The sequence below is a fragment of the Melospiza georgiana genome, chromosome 7, assembly GCF_028018845.1.
Source record: "Melospiza georgiana isolate bMelGeo1 chromosome 7, bMelGeo1.pri, whole genome shotgun sequence".
NCBI classification, from domain to species: domain Eukaryota; kingdom Metazoa; phylum Chordata; class Aves; order Passeriformes; family Passerellidae; genus Melospiza; species Melospiza georgiana.
In genome coordinates this window covers 12,668,693-12,690,580 of record NC_080436.1, presented here as the reverse complement: position 1 = coordinate 12,690,580, position 21,888 = coordinate 12,668,693, and the positions used below count along the sequence as shown (strand labels likewise).

At 40.0% G+C, this 21,888-nt stretch overlaps 1 protein-coding gene across 11 annotated transcripts in view; it reads right to left on the bottom strand.

The window, feature by feature from the left end:
* Positions 1–4,306: 4,306 nt before the first annotated feature.
* SLC39A10 (solute carrier family 39 member 10) overlaps positions 4,307–21,888 on the bottom strand; it is a 232,798-nt gene continuing 215,216 nt past the window's right edge. For 9 of the 11 annotated variants that reach the window (XM_058027589.1, XM_058027591.1, XM_058027590.1 and 6 more), the window contains 8 exons: positions 21,099–21,300; positions 16,899–17,068; positions 15,732–15,950; positions 14,346–14,466; positions 12,668–13,036; positions 10,789–10,869; positions 8,888–9,078; positions 4,307–7,517 (listed from right to left, as the gene is read on the bottom strand). In XM_058027589.1, the coding sequence (XP_057883572.1) occupies positions 7,359–7,517; positions 8,888–9,078; positions 10,789–10,869; positions 12,668–13,036; positions 14,346–14,466; positions 15,732–15,950; positions 16,899–17,068; positions 21,099–21,300 (1,512 nt within the window). In that variant the 3' untranslated portion in view covers positions 4,307–7,358. The remainder of the gene's footprint in view (positions 7,518–8,887; positions 9,079–10,788; positions 10,870–12,667; positions 13,037–14,345; positions 14,467–15,731; positions 15,951–16,898; positions 17,069–21,098; positions 21,301–21,888) is intronic. The other 2 variants (XM_058027584.1, XM_058027595.1) reach the window with 2 other exon arrangements.

Sequence of the window (21,888 nt, the reverse complement as noted above, 5' to 3'; positions counted from 1 at the left end):
CAAAGCTGTAATATTTTAAATGTTTCTTGTAAGCAGTCTTATCTGAAAATGCTATTTTTTTCAAAAATGCATTATGTGTAATGTATTATTTAATCAAAAACCCACAGTCATATGGGACCTTGGAGTCCTGAGTGATATTTATGCATCAGAATTGAAATTTTTTTTTTGCTTTGATTGTTTTTATGGCATTTAAAACAAACAAACAAAAAATTCCCAGCAGCCCAAACCAGTTCTTACGTAGAAAAGTACTGCTAGAATACTAGAAAATAGGATTATACATGTACTAACACATCCTAAGATGAATTTCATGCATTTCCTGCCTATAATTCTGTCAGAATTCCGTGCTGTTTAACAGCACAGAATGACAGGTACGTTTCAAGTCTACCTGTAAAGGTGTCCTGCATTTTATAGTAGGTTGTCTACATCCTTCAAGAGAATGCTGTTTGCAGAAGTGTTCTGAAACTGTCAGAATTTCATAGGTCCAGATTAAATGGATGGGTAGTTGGAACTTTTCACTGGAAGATACATAAAAGGTGGCATGACATGAAAGAAAATATTTAAATTGTATTTTAAACAATACAATACATTAAATATCTGATATCCACTATCAGATCCTGACTTTTACAGTAAGTGCAGAATACCTGTGAGTAGTGTTGCAACTTTGTAAATCAGTTAAAGCCAACCCTGATGAAAGTGTGTCTATGATCTAGGGGAAGAGAGGCTCAGAAATGAAAGAGTTGTCTTCCACTGCAAGGAAATAGTTTCAACTACTGCCAATAGTGGAGTGCATTTATTTTTTATTTTCTTGCTTGTCTCATACTTAATCAATTGAAACTTGTTGCTGTGGCATTAATAAAAGGCTCTCTAGGTGTCTTTTTTTTTTAAGAAAAAGGTAACACTGGGAAAACCTATCCACTGTTTTAATAATTGAATGTGTGTTTGCAATCACATTTTACATTAATTTGCATTATTTTTCTATAATTAATGTAGATTATCTAAATGAGACTGTGTATTTAGCTAGATGGTCTCAATTGAAAACCAAATCAAACATTTTTACCTGATGTCTTTGGCCAGAAATCAAACTTGGTAAGGATAAAAAAAAAGCTAAAATATTATATGAACAATATTTTCTAACACAGTGGTGTTAAAAAATGTATGGGTGCCATGGTCTCATGCATACAGTTGTACCTAATGCATATTAATTAATTCTACACGAATAAATAGCTATAAAAAATAAAATTGCTTAGAGGTTTCAAGAGACTCTGGAAATGATGCTCATGACCATTTAAAGACCTCCTGCTGAAGGCCTTTGGTCGCCAAGAAAAGGTTTTCCCTGACTCACAAAGTGTGGGAGCAGGAGGAAGCTGGCTCTGAGTGGCTCAGCTCTGCTGTGCAGGACAGGAGGAAAGAAATGAGCTGTTCCTGCAAGGTGTAAAGTATCCTACTGCCACCCCTGCTGGCTGGCTGTGATTTATTCAGTGCCAGGGACAAGAGCAGCCCCTGGCAGAGTGAAACCAGCTGGGATGCAGCAGAGGAGCTCTGGCAAAGGGCGTTTCCTTCCCTGGCTGCACAGGTGGCTGTTTGCCACAGCAGCCTTTCAGGAATTTGCCAGCAATACATGGCCCTTCCTCAAGGTGCAGCTTCCCAAGCAGCTCAGCATGGCCAAAGGCTGTTCAAGTTATGGATGGGCAGGAACAGGGGAGTTCCTGTCACTGTCAGCCTGCAGTGATTTTGGTTATTGATGTGCTTAAACAGGCACATTCCAGCCATAACGTGATTAACAGGCAAGTGGCTCAAGCAGCTGCACGGAGGTGTTTCTTTCCTGAAGGAGAGAGGGGGGTGGGGGGTTGTGAGGGGGATGCCCTCCTATTACATGACCAAAGGTTCTGAACAAATGACAAATGTAGTTCCTAGCATGGAGGGAACCGTTTTTTGCCCTGAAAGATAATGATTTGTACGTAGTAAACATTTATTGATACTTTTTTGGGCTGGTTTGCTTTATCCCAATCCTCAGTGCATCACCTACTCATGCCCTTCCTGCAAGTAATTTTCTTTTATCACTCATAATTTTTTCTTTTTATGCATTTAAGAGGAGTCCAGCTTCTCCCAACCTCAAGAATTCAAGCATGTTTGATTTTCTAAAAAAATAAATAAAATTATGAGCCCAGCTATGGCCTTGTGATAGCAGACATTTACTTTAGAAAGATGTCGAACAAGTAGAGATATTTTTAGAAAAGCTTTCCATAAACTTGTATCCAGGGAGTTTCAGCTGCATTACTATGGAAATTTTTGGTGCTATTACTCTTCACAAGCAGCAATGGCTGGGTGACTTGAGGGATGATTATTAAAAAGTATTTGAAGGGCTGGAGATGAAATGGTTCAAGCATGAGCTAGCAGAAGTAATTAACAGCTTTTGAAGTTTCCAGTGAGAATTCTGGCTGCCTTCCAAGTGAATTACAGTGACAGTGATAGGGCTGCCCAGGGCAGTGCAGCGCTGCTGCTCAGATCTCTGTCCTGTTCTCCTGCAGGAGCTGCCAGCTGCTGCTCCTCACTGTGATGGGGAATGCACTGACACTGGGATTGGCTCTGCGAGTGTTCTGAAGATGTTATTTTCCTCGGAATTCATTACAAATGTCAATGATGTACTTGATCCAAGTGGTGTTTATTTTGCCTCTCCTGAAGGAGATGTCAGAACAACAGAATTACCAACAGCTTTTTATATATTTTTAATAGATGTATCTTTACTGAAACTGATGTGTCTCAGTGTTTACTCAGTCACTGTTTGCTTGGAGGCCTAATCTCATCTCTCAGGCCTTGTTTCAGTGACTTCTAAGAAAGGGACATTATGTAAACACCACCCAATTACTGCCATCTAAATTGACTCTGTGTGAGTCAGCACTCAGGGGACAGTAAGTGAGAAACACAGCCCAGTGAAGTTAAAAGCATTTTAAAATAGGCATAAGAGAAATAGTTCATAATATTTACTGGAGGCAGAAAGGCCACAATAATCAGCTTAATTTATCAGACAGGAGTTGTGTCAGTCTCAGCCAACACCTTCAGGCACTTGGCAGGCAGTGGGCTCAGAGAGGGGCAGCAGCCCCTTACCCTTGGTATGTCATTTTAACAGAATTTTTGCCAGCTTCCAGAATTTTTCAGGAATTATATCTTTGTATAATTTATATCTTAGTTAACGCACTTTATTCATCACTCCAGGAAAGCCTGTAGTGGTTTTGAACTACAGCTTGTGGCCTCGTGTGGGATGGTTGGCTGATTTTGTATCATTTTGTGTGCTCTAGAGGTATTTTCTCCCCACCTTTTCTCAGTACTGAAGCTGTACTGAATATACAGACACTTGCACAGAATCCTTTCCCAGAGATCTTTGGAATGAGCACAAATGCTGCTGTTACCAAGGGTCAGTCAGGAACACAGCTGCTATTTGATGACATTCTTACACAGGTATGATGCAAAGCCACACACCACCTTACCTTGATTTTCTAGTGTATATCCATGTTACTATGCTCACATTCCCTCCTGAGTTTTCAATTTATTGTGTTGTATCTCTATTCCAGTGAAATTACTTTTCCACTTAAGAATGTTTTAAGGCCTTTTTTGGGGGGGTTCTATTTTTGTCTGAGGAAACATTTTCTATTATTGTCTGAGGAAACATTTTGTGACTGCATAGTCAGTTTACAGATCTACTTCCTCCAGCAGTTTTCAACCCTTGGCCACTTCTAGTCCAGTGTGGTACAGTAGTGCCACCACAGTTCAGGAAAAAAAAAAAAGGCACATCTGTAGGCAACTGGATTTTATTAGTTCTAAGCCAAAAACTTTTACTGCAGTAACAGAGGGGATTCTTCTGCAGAGGCAGCAGTGCCACAGTGAATGAAAGAAGAATAGTGAGGAGGGTTTTCAGGTACTAAACTCTGCTCTGGGCAGACCATGTTTCTGAAGGATGGGAGTGAGAATTTCCCAGGATGGGCAGCTTTCTCCAGAAGAGGCTATGAACCTTTTCCCTGAGCAGTCCAGTGACTACAGGATCAGCCAGACAATCACAGCAACTTTCCATGGAATCCCCCAATCCACTGTTTTGTTTTTAGTATTGCTCCCACCTGACTCCCTAGACATAAATGTAGGACAGAGCATTTATGTTGGTTTTGAATTGTTTAAGCAGCCCTGTTAAGCCAAGTATTTTGACACCTTCCTTTTCAGAATTTCTTTTAGAGGCTTGTAGTGTTGTCTGCTGAACTGAAAGGAATACTAAAACACAAAAGCAATCAAACCTTAAGAAACTCAACAAAAATATCCGCTCCTTGAATATTTTTTTTATTTTCTGAAGGCTCCTTATGTATAAGGAACATACATAAAATGAACACAACACCGTTGACAATGAACAAAACAGCATTTGATAATTTCCAGCTTTATAAAATTTTTTAAAAATGATTTAGTTATAACAAAAAAAAACAATAGCTCAGCAAGTTATCTTATTGGACCATTATCACATTTTAAACCATAGACTCAGTTGTTAATGGGGAGAGGAAAGAAAAAAATAATAAAAAAAAATCACACTGCATCTAGCAACTACAACATTTTCTAAGCATAATCACAGCGGATTGAGTGCAATGTGATTTACATCAGAATTCATATGGGATGTCACACAGTGACAGCATTGTAAAATATACAAGTAACATTTATGCCCTCCAACAAATACAAGTTAAATGAGACTCTGGATTCAAGCCAAATGGAATGTTGAAGCCAAGTAGAAATGTAGTGGAATTCAGATTGTCTGTAACATGACTCAGAAGTGTACATTAGAATCATCTGGAATTCAATACTGGTGGAAACACAGAGAAGTCACAGCTGTTACACTGCTCTGTTACACTTGCAATAAATACTAGAAAATAAAAGTAAACAATCTATATTCCATGAAAAATATAGTACCTACCTTCAACGACCATGTTTTTCCCTTGTCTGAAGATGGTCTTGGAAGGAAGTTAACTATTTTCCTACAGAGGCAGTGTATTGAGCTATAACCACATTCCAACTAACACAACAGTAAATATACTACTGGAAATACAGAAATCTTCATTTGAAAAGAATTAAGAGAAATAAATCTTAAAAAAAAATAATTTGACAAAACATCAGCTGCATAATGACCCCCTTATATTTCAGAATTAACAGAAAAGAAAAAAAAAACTTAAGTCAGTCAGTTTAATACAAAGGAAACAGAGATTGTTTAAACTCAGCTCTTCAGAAGGTATCCAGGAAGTTTTGTCTCATTGACTTAACATGGGCACTATGCAAAAATGTCATCCAGGAGTTTTACACTGCAGAAATTCAGCAATCTGAAGCTAACAACAGTGTGTTTGGTAATTAGGGTTCTACACTAAATATGTTTAAAGAGGAAAAAAGAAAACCTGAGTTCAGAACATCAAATGGCCACATGCCTGAACTCTGGGCTTTTGGCTTCTTCACTGAAGAAACTGCACCCTTCTTTGAAATGGACCCTTAATACTGTTTCCTGATACTGCATTAGGAAGAAATACTGGCAACCAACTGATACCTTTAAAACACATGAGCTGCTCTCAGTAAAAGCTAAACTGACCAATGAAGCTTCCAAAGGAAAGGGCCACAGGAAACAGGGGAAGTTGAAATGGAATGCAGAGACCCACTGGCTCTCATTAAAGGTGTCAGGATTAAGTGTTTTTAGCAGCTACACTGGCACCAAGCAGACCGGAACTTTAAACTTACGGCACACAGTCAAAGTACAGCTTTTACCTGGCACACACAGTAGAGAGACAAACTGGATGTTTGGGAAAAAAGCTACTACCATGCTTAGGACTGGTACTACAGAATCAACTTGCACTCCCCACAGTCTTACAATTTATTTCTTTTTAAGGAGATGGGTACAAGAAGAACTAACTCATGTCTGGCAATAAATGCCTGTCAGCACAATCTGATCTAGGACAGCTGGTCCCAGCAAGTTAAGGCCCAAATTTTCAGTCTATTCTTCTAAATGACACATACCATGGTTCTACCACATCTGCTTTTTAATAATCTAATTTAAATACCAAAATTGTAAAAAAATATCATAGAAATGAACTCCTTTATACTGGAAGTAGAAATCTTCTTACATATTCTTTACTGCCAGAAATGGCTGGTGTCACAATGTCTGATATCAAGGCATTGAAGGAACAGATTTGATGCGCTGTTACAGTATCGTAAATACCCTACCAGTACAACATCCACAGAGCATAATTTAACCCTTGTGTCCAGCTTCAGCAACTAGCATCTTGCACCTTGGTTTAACATGAAGAGGAGAAAACAGTCCAAAATAATAATTTTAAAAAATGGAGAAATTCCCACATGGATTCTCTTGTTAAAAGAGTTTGCACAAATTCACAGCCACAATTCTTCAGTAGTTTATGCTGCAAGTGGCACACAATACATGTTTAGCGTCTGTAAGAAAGAACCAGAAACAGCTCAATAACTCCAAGGTCAGGGATTTCCCCAAGCTAACACTAATTCTACTGCATTTTGCATATTCCTACTAATATAAAGGAACAAACATCAAATAAATCTCAGCTGGGGAAAAACATCATCAAACTGACCCTCGACAGAAGTTACACTTTGCAGAGTACACAGCATCAGCCTGCCTTCTTACACAGGAGCTTTGCAATGGTGGTGTGCAGCTTAACACAGCTTGTAAGAATTTAAACAGTGTTTAGGCTTGGGGCTTCTTTTTAAAAATTTAAGCCAGCACAGTGGTTTCCAGGCATGTCCTGCTGTAAGACAGAATACTTCAAGTCACCACTACGCAGAAAAATCAGCACAGGATTAATACACACACATATATATACAGAGGTGCACACACACATGTATGTGTGCACCTCTGTCTATATCTACACAGATCTATACATACATAGAGCTGTGAGCTACTCAAGACTCATGTGGCACTAAAAGTTTCCTTGGGTTCCTTGCACAGGTGTGAGTTTCAGCTGCAACATCTGGGTTCTGTCCAAGTGCACTAATGGAATGGTCTTTTCCCAAATGAGATATTTTCCTGTACTTTTTCTTTCTTAAGCAAGCAGTGCTCCCTATACAGCACCCTGACCTTGGCCCTTATTTCTCAGATTTAGTTTCCTAAACGTCGCTCACTGGAGTTTAGGAGTTGTGTTGGGTAAGCTCATCTGATGGGATCAGAGAAAAGCAGAAGCCACTCTAGGCAGAAGGGAATCTCCTGTCCTTGTGTAAGCAGTGCAAGCACCACGTGTCCTCTGAGCAGTGTGCACACAGCCACACAGTGCAGACTCAAAGCCAGACAGCAACAGATTGGAACCACAGTGATTACCAGCATCAGGTCAAAACTGGATGTCAAGCACTATTTTGTCTTCATAGAGGGCAATCACCAGCATGATGGCAAATCCAAGAAGCAGGCCTAGATTCTGAAGAATAAACTGCCCCACAGGACAGTAACCATGCTCTTCATTATCTCCATCTCCATGAAGCATTTCTGGAAGCTAAAAGATACAGAGTAATTGAGGAAGTTATTTCACCTCTTTTCCATTTATACACTGAGAAGTTTACAAGATTATATTGTCAAGGATAAACACTCCAGGTTCAGATATAAAACCAATACACTAAGATACAGCTTAAACTCTACTGAACAACTACGTTCAATAAAAACACAATTATGTAATGTATTTACAAAACAAACTAAAAATGCCTTTCCTTGAACTTTCACTGGAGTATCCATGTAATTGAACATTAAGTTCCTCAAGATAGGGTTCAGCCCAATATTCTTCAAGTTCTGCTCTTTTAATTTTAAAAGAATTCAAGTCATGCTCATATAAACATATGTCTTTGATTAACCTAGCCAGTCATTTGTCATTTGAGACGCTTACCCATACTCATATACACATCCCTTTTAAATATGGGGTGGTGTAGGGAATGGACAGAAAAACACACCTCTGTGAACCTCTGCTTACAGCCAGGGAGGAGTCAAAATCTATTCTTATTGTGTGCCAGGTAAAGATGTCTTTGAGAACAAGGCTGATTATGCAAACACCAAGACAAAACTGATTCCGTTTCAAGTGTCTCTTGCAGAAGCTTTCCACTAATGGGACTTTGACTGTTTGGTTACTACTATGATGGCTGAGGGAAAGAAAAAGCAATGAAGGAATGAAAGTACTGCCTTCCATTCCTTTACCCATGACATCTTCACTCAAAGGATAGGAAATAACTATCAGACACAGAGCTGACAAGAAAGTGATATATCAGGCATTATAGGCTACTATAGAACACCTGAAGTTGCAAGAAGGAACACTCTACCCAGACATTCTATTTAACAATTTAGCAGGCCTCGAAAAGGATTTATTCACCTATTAATAGGTTAGACTGACTTTATAACAACAATATATTTACAAATTAAAGTCTCCATAATGAAGTGGAGAGCGTGACAAAGTACCCCAAAAGTGCAAAACAATCTCATCACCTTTGGGCTGGTAAAGACAAGAAGTGAGACAATTGCCTTATTTAAATGAAGCTCTGAAGCAGCTTAGAGGAGAGAAATCAAGACTGAATATAGGCTGGTAACATGTGCACAGCAGCACTGAAGGGTCTGATCTATGGTGCACACACACTTAGGATAATGCACCTAACACAGTGTGTGTGCTGGAAGCAGCAGCGTTTTTCCACCAGGTAATTTTTTAAAAGCTACTCACACCACATCAGCAGCTGCTCATAGTAAAAGTTCAGAGTGAACTTTCCAGACCGAATAGATGAGGATGAAGTGTCAGTGCAGACTGAGCCTGAGCAGCAGACTGCAGTGCAGCAGCCCCAAAGCCCCACGCTCCCACCCCGAAGGCCCAGCCCAGCTCAGGAGCCGTACCATGTCGACCAGGGCCACGTAGAGGAACATGCCGGCGGTGACGGCGAAGATCCACAGGGTGATGTTGTTGGCGTACTGGCCCACGGCCGTGCCGATCAGCATGCCGATGTAGGCCATCATGGCCGACAGCAGGTTGTACACGATGGCCTGCTTCACCGTCATCCCCGCCTTCAGCAGCACCGCAAAGTCACCTGCGGGGACAGCACGGCTCTCAGTGCCGCTGCCAGCAGCACAGACACCCCTCAGCAGAGAGCGCTGCTGCTGCACGGGAACTGACCCCCCTGGGAGAGCTGCACTCAGGCACTGCCATCCCCTGAATAACATGACTGAAAGGTGCCTGCTCACCCTGCTGACTGACTGTCACAAAGGCAGCAGGGATTAACTGTGAAGGGCGAATGCGGGAGTCTGGGTCTGCTCTTCCCACAGAGAACACACCCATGTGCACACACTCTGAAGTTCTCCATGGCATATAAAACCAGAGGCTTAGTTAGGATCAATACCTGTGAAAATTCCTCTTAGCTATACACACCTCATTATGCAAATCCAGGAAGAGGAAAATGAGGCATTTGTCCCCACAGAAGATGACAATGAATTTGAATTTGAGCACTAGGAAGAGTTACATTCACAAAGAATGACTTCACATCCACCCCGAATCAGTTTTCTGGGTAAAGGCATGCCAGGGTAATGTGTTTTATTGTGAATTCAGGACAGCTCTGCTAATTTAGGTGCTAAAGTAAATATTCTGTAAAAATCAAGACTTCAGTCTTGTAATCAGCTCTAATAGTTTTACTTCATTCAAACTGAATTCTTGTGATCATGAGAAGTGTGAGATGATATACAGAAATCAGGACAATTAATGTAGTATTCTTATGTAATGTTCTTATATCCATGCCTGAAATTATCTGCCTAATCTAGAATCAAAAATTAGAATCAAAACATATCAAAATTAAAAAAAAAAAATAGGTATAAACTACTCACCCCTTATACAAGGTTCATTTCATCATGCTGTGCTGTCAAGTTCTAAGCATTGTAATATACATTGGATTCAATCCTTTATCTATTGCAGCAGCCTCACTTAACTAATGATTGTACAGCACAGGTCAAACCATGAACACCTGCTCTATTATTTCTCCCCATGCCCACGATTTACCTATACCTCAGGAGCTGCCTAAATAAAATGCTTTCCCTCATCACCTCTAAGGTTTTTGAAGTGCTTGTTTTACCTCTCTTTTGATCATTCAGACCCAGCAGCTCTCAAGTGAGCAAGCTGTGAGTACAGACATAGGTCTGTCTAGCACAACTTCACATCAGTGGAAAACCAGAAAATTCCTCCTCTCTCTGGCTGCTCTTTTTAAACTCTGAGGGTGCAGTAAATTTTCATGCAATGTGAAAACAACAGGTTTCACCATGGTTAGCTGCCTCCAGAAGAAATGCTTCAATTAGGGGGACAAGAATCAATGGCACTGGCAACAGTGCCTACAGGCTTTACCCTAAATGGCCACACCTGCTGAACTTGGCCGCAGTTGGAACAAAGCCTCTTCTGAAGACCCCCACATGGAATTTTACTTATGTAAACTTGTGTTTACTTATGTGACTTAACTTTGTGTAAGACCATGCCACACAGAGTAGTGTGAAACTCTAGAAAATGTAGAGCTATGTAAAATGTATGCTCCTAAGAATATTTTTAAAACATGCTCAAAAAGCTTTACAGAAGTGCTGTAACTAGACACTACCAACATAATCCTGTAGCAGTACCTACTCTGAAGCAATATTTCTCCCTCCCCCTTTGAAGTTCTGGTCACCTCTGCAGCTTCTGCACTTCATTGTGCTTATCACAGTATTATAACAATTTTTAGATAAGGATTTTGTACAGATGGAGCACAGTTTCTACACTTAGTTACCTAATTCATGGGGAAGCTCGTGACAAAATACTGCTATAGATGTACTAATTCCTCCTGTCAGTCCAGCACTAAAAGCTGCTCCTAGAAAAAAAAAAGAAAAAAAATTAAAATTATATTTCACTATTTTCATGTCAGAAAACAATTGACTTTGCAGAGCTGACACCCTTCTGTTAGAATGCACACTAGTATCTTTCAGTATGTCTGTGCCCTGTCTGTATACAAAGGAAGCACCCTGGATGTGCATTACCACTGCAGGCTTCATTACTCATTTATCTGCAAGACAAACCCTGGAGAGGAGAACACAACTGGCCAAAAACGAGACATAGAGACAGCAAGCCAATAAATAACACCACTTTTAGGAACTCTCCAGTACATGAGGGCAGTTGGGAATGTACATGAGCAAGAGTCTGGCTCTCTCCTTTCCAGCTTGGAAATCCAAACTAATGTTTAACCCATAACCTCTCTAGCTCCTTTGTACTTATATTCAGAGAATATATCAGCAATATCAGTAAGCCAGACCTGGAAAATGAGGGTAAAAACATTGCCATAAGTATCTTCCAGTACTTTTGCATAAGCTAATTGAATTCAGTCAACTTTAATGTCATACCTTAAATAATTCTGAGATGAGAAAACTGGTATTAAATTTCTGTACTGTAGCAGAGAAAAGCACAAAAAGAGCCTGCATTGAGCAGTCTAAACAGGCTGCATAAAGCAGAAAAAAAAGACAGTCTGAAGACAGAGGGGGAATTTAACTTTCCTCTGGATTCCTCATAGCTCGATACATTAAAAAGATGACCATGCTTTTCTAAAAGCTACATTTTGCCACAAATTCAGCCGTTTGGGCTTGACCCAGAAATATTCAGAAATGGAATTTCAATACTGTGAAGTTCTCAACAGAAGGCATGGCAATTGTTTTTGGCCTTAAAAGCCATTGTCTAAATGTCTTACCTGTTTTATGTGAAAATGAAGCAACAAGTTAGTTTTTAAGGAGTTTAGTTTCTTTAGAAGTTGTCAGAAGGAAGTGGAGAAACTGTAGTAGATTCCATTGTTAATCAGAGACCCGGACAATTGCTTATGCCCCATCCTTCAAAATGGGTGTGTCCCTTCTGCCATTAGTTCAGAACCCTGTGTACCCTTACTCTTAAGCAGCTACCTTAGTAAAAAATCCAAAGTGTGCCCTTCAGTCCTCTCACCATTATCCTGACTTGTATATCCAAATTAATACACTTCACAATTCAAATCACATTTAGAACATTGTGTGACTCCAAGTTGATTCAATAAATCTAATAAAATCTGTTTGGTACTTCCAATTTCTTCTGCACTTGGCTAGAAATAAATCTATACTAACTGTGAGCCAAAATAATATTTTGCTTAAGCAAAGATTAAATTATCCTGAGTAATACTTTTAAAATATTATTTGTCACCTGACTCACAGTGTATTTTTATTTGCAAGTACTGTGTACTTCTATGTATTAAGAATAATATAAATAGTATTACTATTATTGTTAGTAAATATCATTCTAAATAAGGCTGAAAGGCATTTATTTATAATTCTAAGGCAACTGAGACCCGAAGAAGAAAGCTGGGTTACTGTGCTCCATAAATCCCAAGGTTTGCATGCACCAGTCTCTCCTTGGCAGAGACTGATTGTCACTGCTACTGATACACTAATTTTAGTGCAAATAGCACAGAATGCTAACAAAAGGTAAACTATTACAATTGACAGCCTTTTTATTTCTGCTCTGCAGGAGACTGAACAATGGCAGTAACCACAGGTGCTAACTGGAAGCCTTACCTGTGATTACTGATAAGTCAAATATTAGCAGAGTTACTAAAGGTAAGGAGAAACTGTTGAGAAATACTCAGTGCTTTTGCTTACCGATTGCTAAGCCATCACTAAAGTTGTGAATGCCATCTCCCATAATTACCATCCAAGCAATATTAGCTATCCCAGTATCTTTCAGGTCTTTTCCAGAATGACAGTGGCCATGGGAATGATGGGAATGTTTGTGATGCCAGTGGTGACTGTGTTTTCTAGCTATCATTTTATCTTCTCCATGGCTGTCATACTCGGAATCGTGCAGCTCGTGCTCTTGGGCGCCGTGGGCGACGTCGTTGTGAGAGTGGCGCAGGTTGTTCTCCTCTTCTGCAGACAGGTAGTTCTTGGCAGGGGGCTCCAGCTGCCCGTCCAAGTCAGTCAGTTCAGTTTCATTCAGTCGGTCTTCAGACAAAACTGAGTCATCTGCTCCTGCATCCAGTCAGTTGGGAGAGACACTGAGTTAATTCCTGTTTAACCAGCAACCCCTGCACCCCTGGCCTAAGGGTTAACTGCTCTGGGAAAGCAAAACAAGTATTTTAACACATCCCACTCTAGCAACATGGTTGTCAGCATTCAATCTGAAAACTAAGTCTGTCATTGAGACATTTTGTCACAAATGTGCATGTACAATCTATAAAATTCTCCACTGCAAGGCAGCAGCACTGCATCCATAGCGCTCAAAGCCAGTTTTAGCCCAGCCTACGCTCATGCCTGTAATTTTGCTACTAACAAAGTTTATGGTTCAACACTGGCAAAGGAGAGTTGCCAGAATGATGACAATGTCTTAGAGCTTTGGATGGGATCTGAATGGTTTAGCAAACCCCACCTGCCTCTGTCTGCATGTGCCCATACAGGTCACAGCTCAGCCTCCACTGTCATGCAGACATTTCAAATGTATGTTCCAACCCCTGCACTGCTGAAAACTTTCCATGTTCTGTGTCAGTGCCCCAAAGCCCACTTGAGATTGTTTACATGGAGAAGGTTGCAGTCCTAACCCTCTCTTCTAAAAACCAATCAAATTAAATAAATCTAATTTGTGCAAATAGGTTCTTCATCAACAAATTAATTCTGCTGCCGTGCAGGCAACAGAATCGGAAGGTTATGAAGCAAAGCCTTTGCCCTTCTCTCCCGCTGTGAGAAGGGAGATAGAGCATTTCTTCTGGGTACATGCAGAATGAGCATCCACAGCCTGTCATGAAGGAACAGTGTGCAAAAGTTGTTTTGGATACTTGAGGAGTATTCAGGATACTTGGCTGTATTTGTGGAAAGAAACAGATTTTGTTTATCTGTAACTGGTCAGATGTTGGGATTTTTAAAGTGGAAGATATCCCCATTTATTGTGTGGGCGTTCATTTTTGATCTAATTTTTGCCAGGGCTGAGCTAGTCAGTAACAGCTTAACCAAAACACCAGAAACACCCTGAAAACAAACAAACAAACAAACAAGCAAGCAAGCAAACAAACAAACTCCCAAAGACCCACAGCCACCCAAAACATGACTGCTTCAGAAGTCTGAGAACCATCTCTATGGCTTATTAGGAGATGTTCATAGTGCTCTCAGATCTAAAGAAAACAAAATAAAAAAGATTTAATAGGGAAAAGCCTATTAAGTCTTATTAACAATGATTTGCATAATAGCAGCAAAACTGTACAAGAGGTTACATGCTACACACCATGTCCCAGTAACCTGCTCCTACTTTGGATCTCCCAGTCAGAGAATTCTGACAGTAACTGCCTACCTGCAAGGGGTTTCAGCTGAAGCCAGTCAGCATCTGGTCTGTTATTTAACTTGTGATCAGAGAGTTTCCTTCCAATTGGTGATTCTTCCGGCTGGGGTTTTTTGCACCATTTCTGCTTACTCTGCAACAGAAAACAGGTAACATCTGGTTTGTGACAGGACATTGATGGAAATAACAGGGACTGAAATGCTGTGCAAAAATCTCCTAAATAGATCAAGCTACTCTCTCTTACCATGTATGACAGAAATATGTTACTTCAGAATATTGATCTTTATAAGGCTCAGCAACAATCCCTATTCCAGTGGGAGTTCTTAGCTACTTACCATGGAATCTCACTCCCAAACTCTTACAGAGAGATATATTTCACTTTAGTCAGAGGGGATATTCTGACAAGGATTGCTCTTATAGCTGAGAAATGCAGCTATTAGATTTGTTCAAGAAAGCAAACTTGCAGCAAGACCAGCTCCTCTAATTTGTTCAACTTTATTTTTTATATATTCCTGTAACTTCCTTGTACTTCCCTTTAAGAAAGCAGCAAGCTTTTCTCTATCTGCAGCCCATAGAGCAGATCCCAAGGATTTGCCAGAGCAGCCTAGGAGATTTAATTATTTAATTCATCTCAAAGAAGTTATGCATGATACAACAGTTTTCATCCTTTTATCAGAAGATCTAAGAAATGCCTCCTCCAACACACAAAATCTTCTGCTGCCTGTCCAGCTCAGACACCAAGTCTGACATGAAAAGAGAGAAGCTGAAAAGTTTTCACAGTCATTTTGGGAGAAGCAAGTTGGATTTCACCAAAATAATTTTCTCCTCAGAGGTGAATGACAAAGGCAAAGGCTAAAACTGAATTTTCATCCACACTCACACTCCCCAGGGTACTTGCTCTCCTTTTATACCCCCACCACAAATACAGAGTTGCTCCCACCACTAAAAATCCAATCATTTTTTGAGAAACAAGTTAAAATTCGACCGGCAATTTACAGAAAGCAGATCTGAAAATTTTAGCATTTTTCTGATGTGGGAAACGTGGACACCTCTATTACACTGGCATTGTTAGGTAAGAGCATACTGCTAAATTTCTTGTCAATTGTCTGACAATTGCTGGTTCTATAACCAGATCTTTCTTACCTGATGCTTTCTTCTGTTTTTGCAAATAAACCTAGGAAGCTTTAGATGCAGCTTCCTCCATCAGATTTCTACACTGTTCTCCCAAGTTCCCTTGTTGAGAAAAGCAACTTCTTTAGGAAAGGGATCCCTCCCATAACATCAGACAGAATACACAGCAGCAGCAGCATTTGTTCACAGAGCAAGCACAATTCCTCAGCACTCACAAGGTAGCTTTAAGGAACACGTTTTTGAACAGCAAACAATTTCAGCACCTACCTTCTGTTTATTGTAATGTTTGTACATTCTTATACAGTGCTCAATGATGAAGAGAACATAAATGCCTCCAAGTGCCAAGAGCCCCTTGAGCACGGGGTCATTTTCCTCCAGGAAGCCCTCGGCGTGCACGGCGTGCGCGTGGCCGTGCCGGTGCGAGTGCCTGTGCTCGTGCACGTGCCCTTGGCCATGGTGGTGGCTGTGGTTGTGGCCTCCGTGCGACTGTGGGAGAGACAACAGTGACACCACTGGGGCAAACGTGACACTGAGGTGGCACTGGGCCAGAAGAAACAACAGAAACCCCCACCCTGTTTTGCTTTTTCTTCACATTAACACATTTTGCCACATAAGTTTTTCAATAGATTATTGATTACCCTAATCAGTAAAAAAATTTCTCTGGGATTTTTTTTTTTTGAGGAGGTAGATTATGTAGCTTCAGCTTTTCTCTCACAATGCTGAAAATGAGACTAACACTCAGAAATATCAAAAGGAATTACCATTCTTAGTCTCCCATTAGCAACCAAGCCTTATGACTTTTTAAACTGTTACAGTCAATTACAGACTAAATTCTGATCTGAAATATGAACTTTAAAAAACCCCTAAAACCACAACCAAAAATGCGTATTAGAAGTATACAAAGAAAACATGTAAATATTAGTCTTTGTGCTAAACAATGGAGGTCACAGAATTTTAGAAAACACTTCCCCTTTTAGAATTACAGTACACCACCATGAATTAAAAGCTGCTCACCTTCCTTAGGGAATTGCTCGATTCAGTACATGAGAGGTTACTTTCTCCCTCACATATAGCAAGCAGGCAGATTAATCCCCAGGAAATACTTTTAGGTACTGATACCCAGCTATCAGTAAACAAGAGACAGCAATACTGCTAATTTTAAAATACTCTTGTTGGGCTCCTGAGTGTTTTACAATAGTGTGACATCAGTTCAACAATGAATATGCAACTACTTTTCCCCACCTTTTGTTTAGAGAAACAACATTTCCTTCCCTTCTGTCAGCAGAAAGTCTCCAGAAGTGCTGGTGTCCCTCACAGTCAAGTCAATCTACAGGTGCATCAGTGAACCTTTCTTTATTGACACTATCAAACAATTCCTTGAAAATTCTAGACTCATTTACAATTAAGAATAAAAGGTGAGGAGACCATACTTACATGTGGCAAGAGATGGAGCAGTGCATCTCCACTCATTGTTCCTACAGCCAGAGCTACCAAGAAAGTTAGAAGAAATTTGAAGCACCATTGGTTAATGATGGGAACCAAGATCACACCTAGCAAGGAAAGCAGGCTAATGACGGTGATAGAGATGATACCACAAAACCAGGCTGTGGGAAGAAATGAACACAGAGAGGTTATCAGAACAACATCTGGAAAACTTCTAAGCCTGATTAATGACTTTCAACTATCTCTTAAGAAGATGACTTTCCTTTAACCTAAGCTGTGTGATTGTTCATTAAAAAGATGCTGAAAATATAAAGGCAGTACTGAAGTCCACAGCAAACCAGAACTACACAGGCTTATTCACAGCACAGTATAATGTAGTGAGACATCAGAAGACAATTAGCTAGAAAGAACCCAGCAATTCTTCCTGATTGTTAGTTCCAGGCTTAGCTTCGTAGCCCTCCATGAAACTAAAAATTAAAGGTTTTATACTGGGACAAAGCCATCTCTGCTACTTAACTCACAAGGGCTCTACAAGCACTAATGTGTATGCAACAGCTGTCTTGAATATGATTCTGATGCAAAATTTTTCTGGATTCTGTATTTCTCCCTGTTTGGAGTCACATGTTTAGTTTGGCACTGTTTATTTCACCTGGTGCTTTGAAACATACACCTTTATTCATGAGAGGACTCAACCTTTGGCAGAGGAACTCTCACATCGAATGCTACAACACGAGCTGGAACAGCTGAAAGCAACTTGCTACCACCAAATAGCAACATTGATTTTTTCTGAGAATCTTTACTGTTGCCATTAGAAGAAGTGATAATGGGATGTGGTACACCCAGCATACTCCTGTTAATGAGGGAAGATGTGAAAATTTCTACATGACATTGAAAAGAAGGAATTACAGAAGAAACAGATCCTATAAACAAAGAAACATGGCTCTTTCAATCAGCATCTCACTCTAATAAAGTATTATCGTTAAGTTTTAGTACAGATGCTTTGATTTTCCTCTACAGGGTTTTTCCTAGCTCCACTTTTAATCAAAAATGGATGTCTACCACATTTTGCCAACTTTAAGGTAAGTTACAGCTCCTGACTCAGAATCCCTAACATTTCCACATTTCAGAGTACAGTCTGACTTTCCTTGCATCTTTGAGGGCCCACAAGTAGGGGAAAACATCCTGGAAAATGGGGCAGGGTATGTGTGAGAGGAGAAGAAAAGAGGAACAAGTGTGTTGTAGCTGCTCAGTGTCAACATGAGGGTGAAACACCCCAAGAATTCTGTCTGTACCAAACCGACTATGGAGCAGATTTATACGACTTTGCCAACACAAGTGTGGCTGCTGCAGGCTCAGTCTGGTTCAACACCAAAGCTCACAACATCTGCTGCTTTAAATTTTATTTTGGGATGTTCATTCTTACTAAGTCTGTGGCTGTCATTCCACAACACTGCATAAAACAATCCAGCTGAAATGCAGGGGGTACAAGACCACATCCACTGGGAGAAAATGACTGGAAAAAGCTTTTGCCAGTATGAGGTGTGCACTGACAGACATGAGTACTGAGACCATAGGAAAAGAGAGCTGGTGGCAAGGCAAAGTCTGCTGCCAGATGAGGAACTGAAAAACTGAGGCTGGAAAACAGGAATACAAAAGTAGGTGTAAAGTTGAAGCAGGACCATGGTGACCAAAATACTGCCACAGGTCCCCAGCCTGATCCCCAGAGCACTTCAGCCACGCAGCCTGGACCGAGAGGCTGTGCTGAAAACCCAGCATACACGGAGCTGTCCCTCAGTGCTCAATCTAGCACACATGCACAGCAGCCCAGATAAAAATGACACAGCCTTTGGGCAGACACTGCCCCAAGGTGGGCACACTGGTGCTCAGTGCCAGGGTAGATGAACAACAGCCTTACATGGAGAAAAATGGAAAGGCTGAAGTTTCATCTATCACAGCAGGGTTGGCAGATACACCTCTGAGGGGCTGGAATACTCCTGTGGATGACACAGGACCTAAAGATGGCATCATGATTAAGGTAAAGCACATGGGATTAGAACATGGAATCTGTGCCCCTCTCAGATTGAGCTCCAGGGAGCACTGGCATCTGCACAGACAGAATTACAGCTTGGACTGATCTCAGACACTTCTCATCAACAGCTCTAAGCCATCTCCAGCTCTAAACTAAATGCTCCCTGTTTACTTGTGTGACTTCTACTGGCTTGATTCAGTAGCAGGGGGTGCCTTTCCTTTTCAGTTGTTTAGGGGCCTCAGTGGTGACAATGCCCCCTCCTCCAGCAGCCACACTGTGAAAGCTCAGTTCTATGGAGAAGCCCTTGAACATCCTCCATCAGAAGATGTCACAGAACTATCTGTAAGTTACAGGAAGAAAACCCAACATGGCTTCCTAAGATTTTGGCCATCAGTTAATTAAATTATCTTGCTTTAGAAAACCACAGTTAGAAGAGGTAATGGAAACCTACAGGCTGGTATCAATGAACAGAAGCAACACTGGTCTGTTAAGATTGATTGAAAGCTTTAACTGAAACTAAAGTAAACCACAGAAAGCTCAAGTTTAGAAGTGACTGCATCCTCCTAACTTTGGTGAATACTTCTATCTAAAAATGTTTCTATTAGCTTAGGTGGGCACATGCTTTCATTTCCATACAGTCCTACAAGGTATAGGTTAAGTTACTCTATGACTGACATTTGCCCTACACCTCCCACAACCCCCACATTCCAATAAGGACTTGCTATTTTTTGATTCACTTCCTTACATAAGAAGGAACAATTATTATTATATCAACTGAAATCTTGCTGTAATTAATACAAGAGAATACAGGAAAGTGTTATGAAGAATGATTTATCATTATCTAATCAAGCTGACTTTTTCTGCAGGTTTGAGAGCCAAATCAATGAGTTGGAACCCCAATTTTTACAGCTAACTGGCAAAAGTGTTATTTATACTCAGGGTATCAGATGCCATAAAACATGTTAAATGTTCACAACAAGCTTCACTAATTTTGGAGATTAAGTCTCTTAAAACGTTAAAGGTCTTCAAACTGAGTTATTAATGAACTCCCTCTCTCATTACAGAAAAATAAAATGCAATCTTTTAAAAAGAAGCACTCATCTGTAGAAGCTTCCTAATTAAACTGGTCCAAAGCATGTGCAACATGACAGTTTTGTATAGGGTTTCAACATTTTAATTGGCAGAAAATGCTTAGAGTTGCTCTAGCAATGCTCTTGGTAGTCAGGCAGGGGTCAGCTCTTACTACAGAGACCACAGCACAAAGCAATTTGCTGTCACACAGAACACACACTGTATCTGCTCTGCAGCAATCTCTGAGCAGCTAACAAGACAGCACATGTGTCACTAGAGAAGATTTATCTATAAGAAGTTAATTACTTTAATGAATCTGCAATTGGTAAGAAAGATAACCAGCAATGCATTCTTCCCAGCAGTTATTAACATCTATGAGAATGCAGTTATTTCAAGCTTTATTTCTAATGATGCTAATATGCACCTATGTATTAATCAATCCTCACATTACCAATACTTTCATTTTCAAAATACCAACATTATATCCAAGATTTTTTAGATTTTTAATATTTTAATGCAACTAAACATCAACAGTTCCCTTATAATTTATGAAAGATAGCAGAGGCAGACGTATTTAAAAGTACATTCAGTTATGAAATAACAACAGTGGATTCTACCCTTAAAGTAACTGCTTTAACAGTAGTAAAAATATGTTAACTTAGAACTATGGTGATGAGATAAGAAGTCTACTCAGTTTTACTCAGGGTACACACACAAAAAAAATAAAACTGGCAACAGAAGATTTTGATGGAACACTTCTCATGTGCTTAGAGAGAAATAGTCAGAAAAGGGAAGTACCAGAAATGACAATTTAAATGCTCTTGTACTTGCTTATGCGTATTTTTTAAGTTCATGAAAAATTATGCATGTCAATTCTACAGCCCTGTAGCACTGCTAAAATATAAAAATAGTAAGACCTAAAGTCTCATTTTCCAGTGAATGAACTGTAATGATAGTGTTGTTCTCTAATCCTGAATTAACAGGTCTAAGTCAAATTTATTAAGAAATTTAGTGCCAAAGTAACACTGCAACTTTCCAACTTTGAGACAAACATATGGACCTCAGTCCCACTAAGAAAAAAACACACCTACCTGATGCACCTGTTTTATCTTTATTCTCAATTGATGCATTTTTATTTCTTGCAAGATCGTCCAGCTCATCATAATGTACAATACAGAGCCTTCTCTCAATCTGGTAGAGCAAAGCAGGACAGATGTACACGAAGAGCTCAGGAGATATTAGGGAGCTGGCTTCCAGACCATAGTACCGTAGCAGCTGTGTAGCATTTAAGCACTGCAAGCAAATTGTACAAACAAATTAAATATAAATGCATCTATTTTCATGTATGGAAAATGCAGGATATTATTTGAGAACACAAACAAAGCAGAAACTTTGGTCCAAATGTTCTACCAGTGCTAAAACATGTCTTAAACGGATCTAAGTGGTTTATGAGAGAAAGAAAGAAACAGTAAAAATATCTGCACCGCACACTCGAGTCTCCCCACACCTACATAACTTTTGATAGATGTCACTGAAAAGCAGTTTCCATATTCTTTACACAGTACAAGCAATGAAGAAAAAGCAACAGGTGAAGAGTGTCAATATGTAAATCCAAAATTGGTTTTTCAACACTTCTGTTTACCTACCAACCTTCCGTGTTTTGAGTTTCACTTTTTAAGACAGTTTGAAATGTTGAACTCAGCATTCCCTTCATCCTTCTAGTTTAAAAATATGACTTTACAAGGTCCTACATCGGTACTTAACTGTAAGGGGAAGGGATTTATGGTGCTGGCAGAACTAATGAATGCTGAAGGACAGAACAGAAGAGCTTCCACCGAGCACGGTGCTACTGAAGCTACACCTGCAATTGCTTCTTAATCT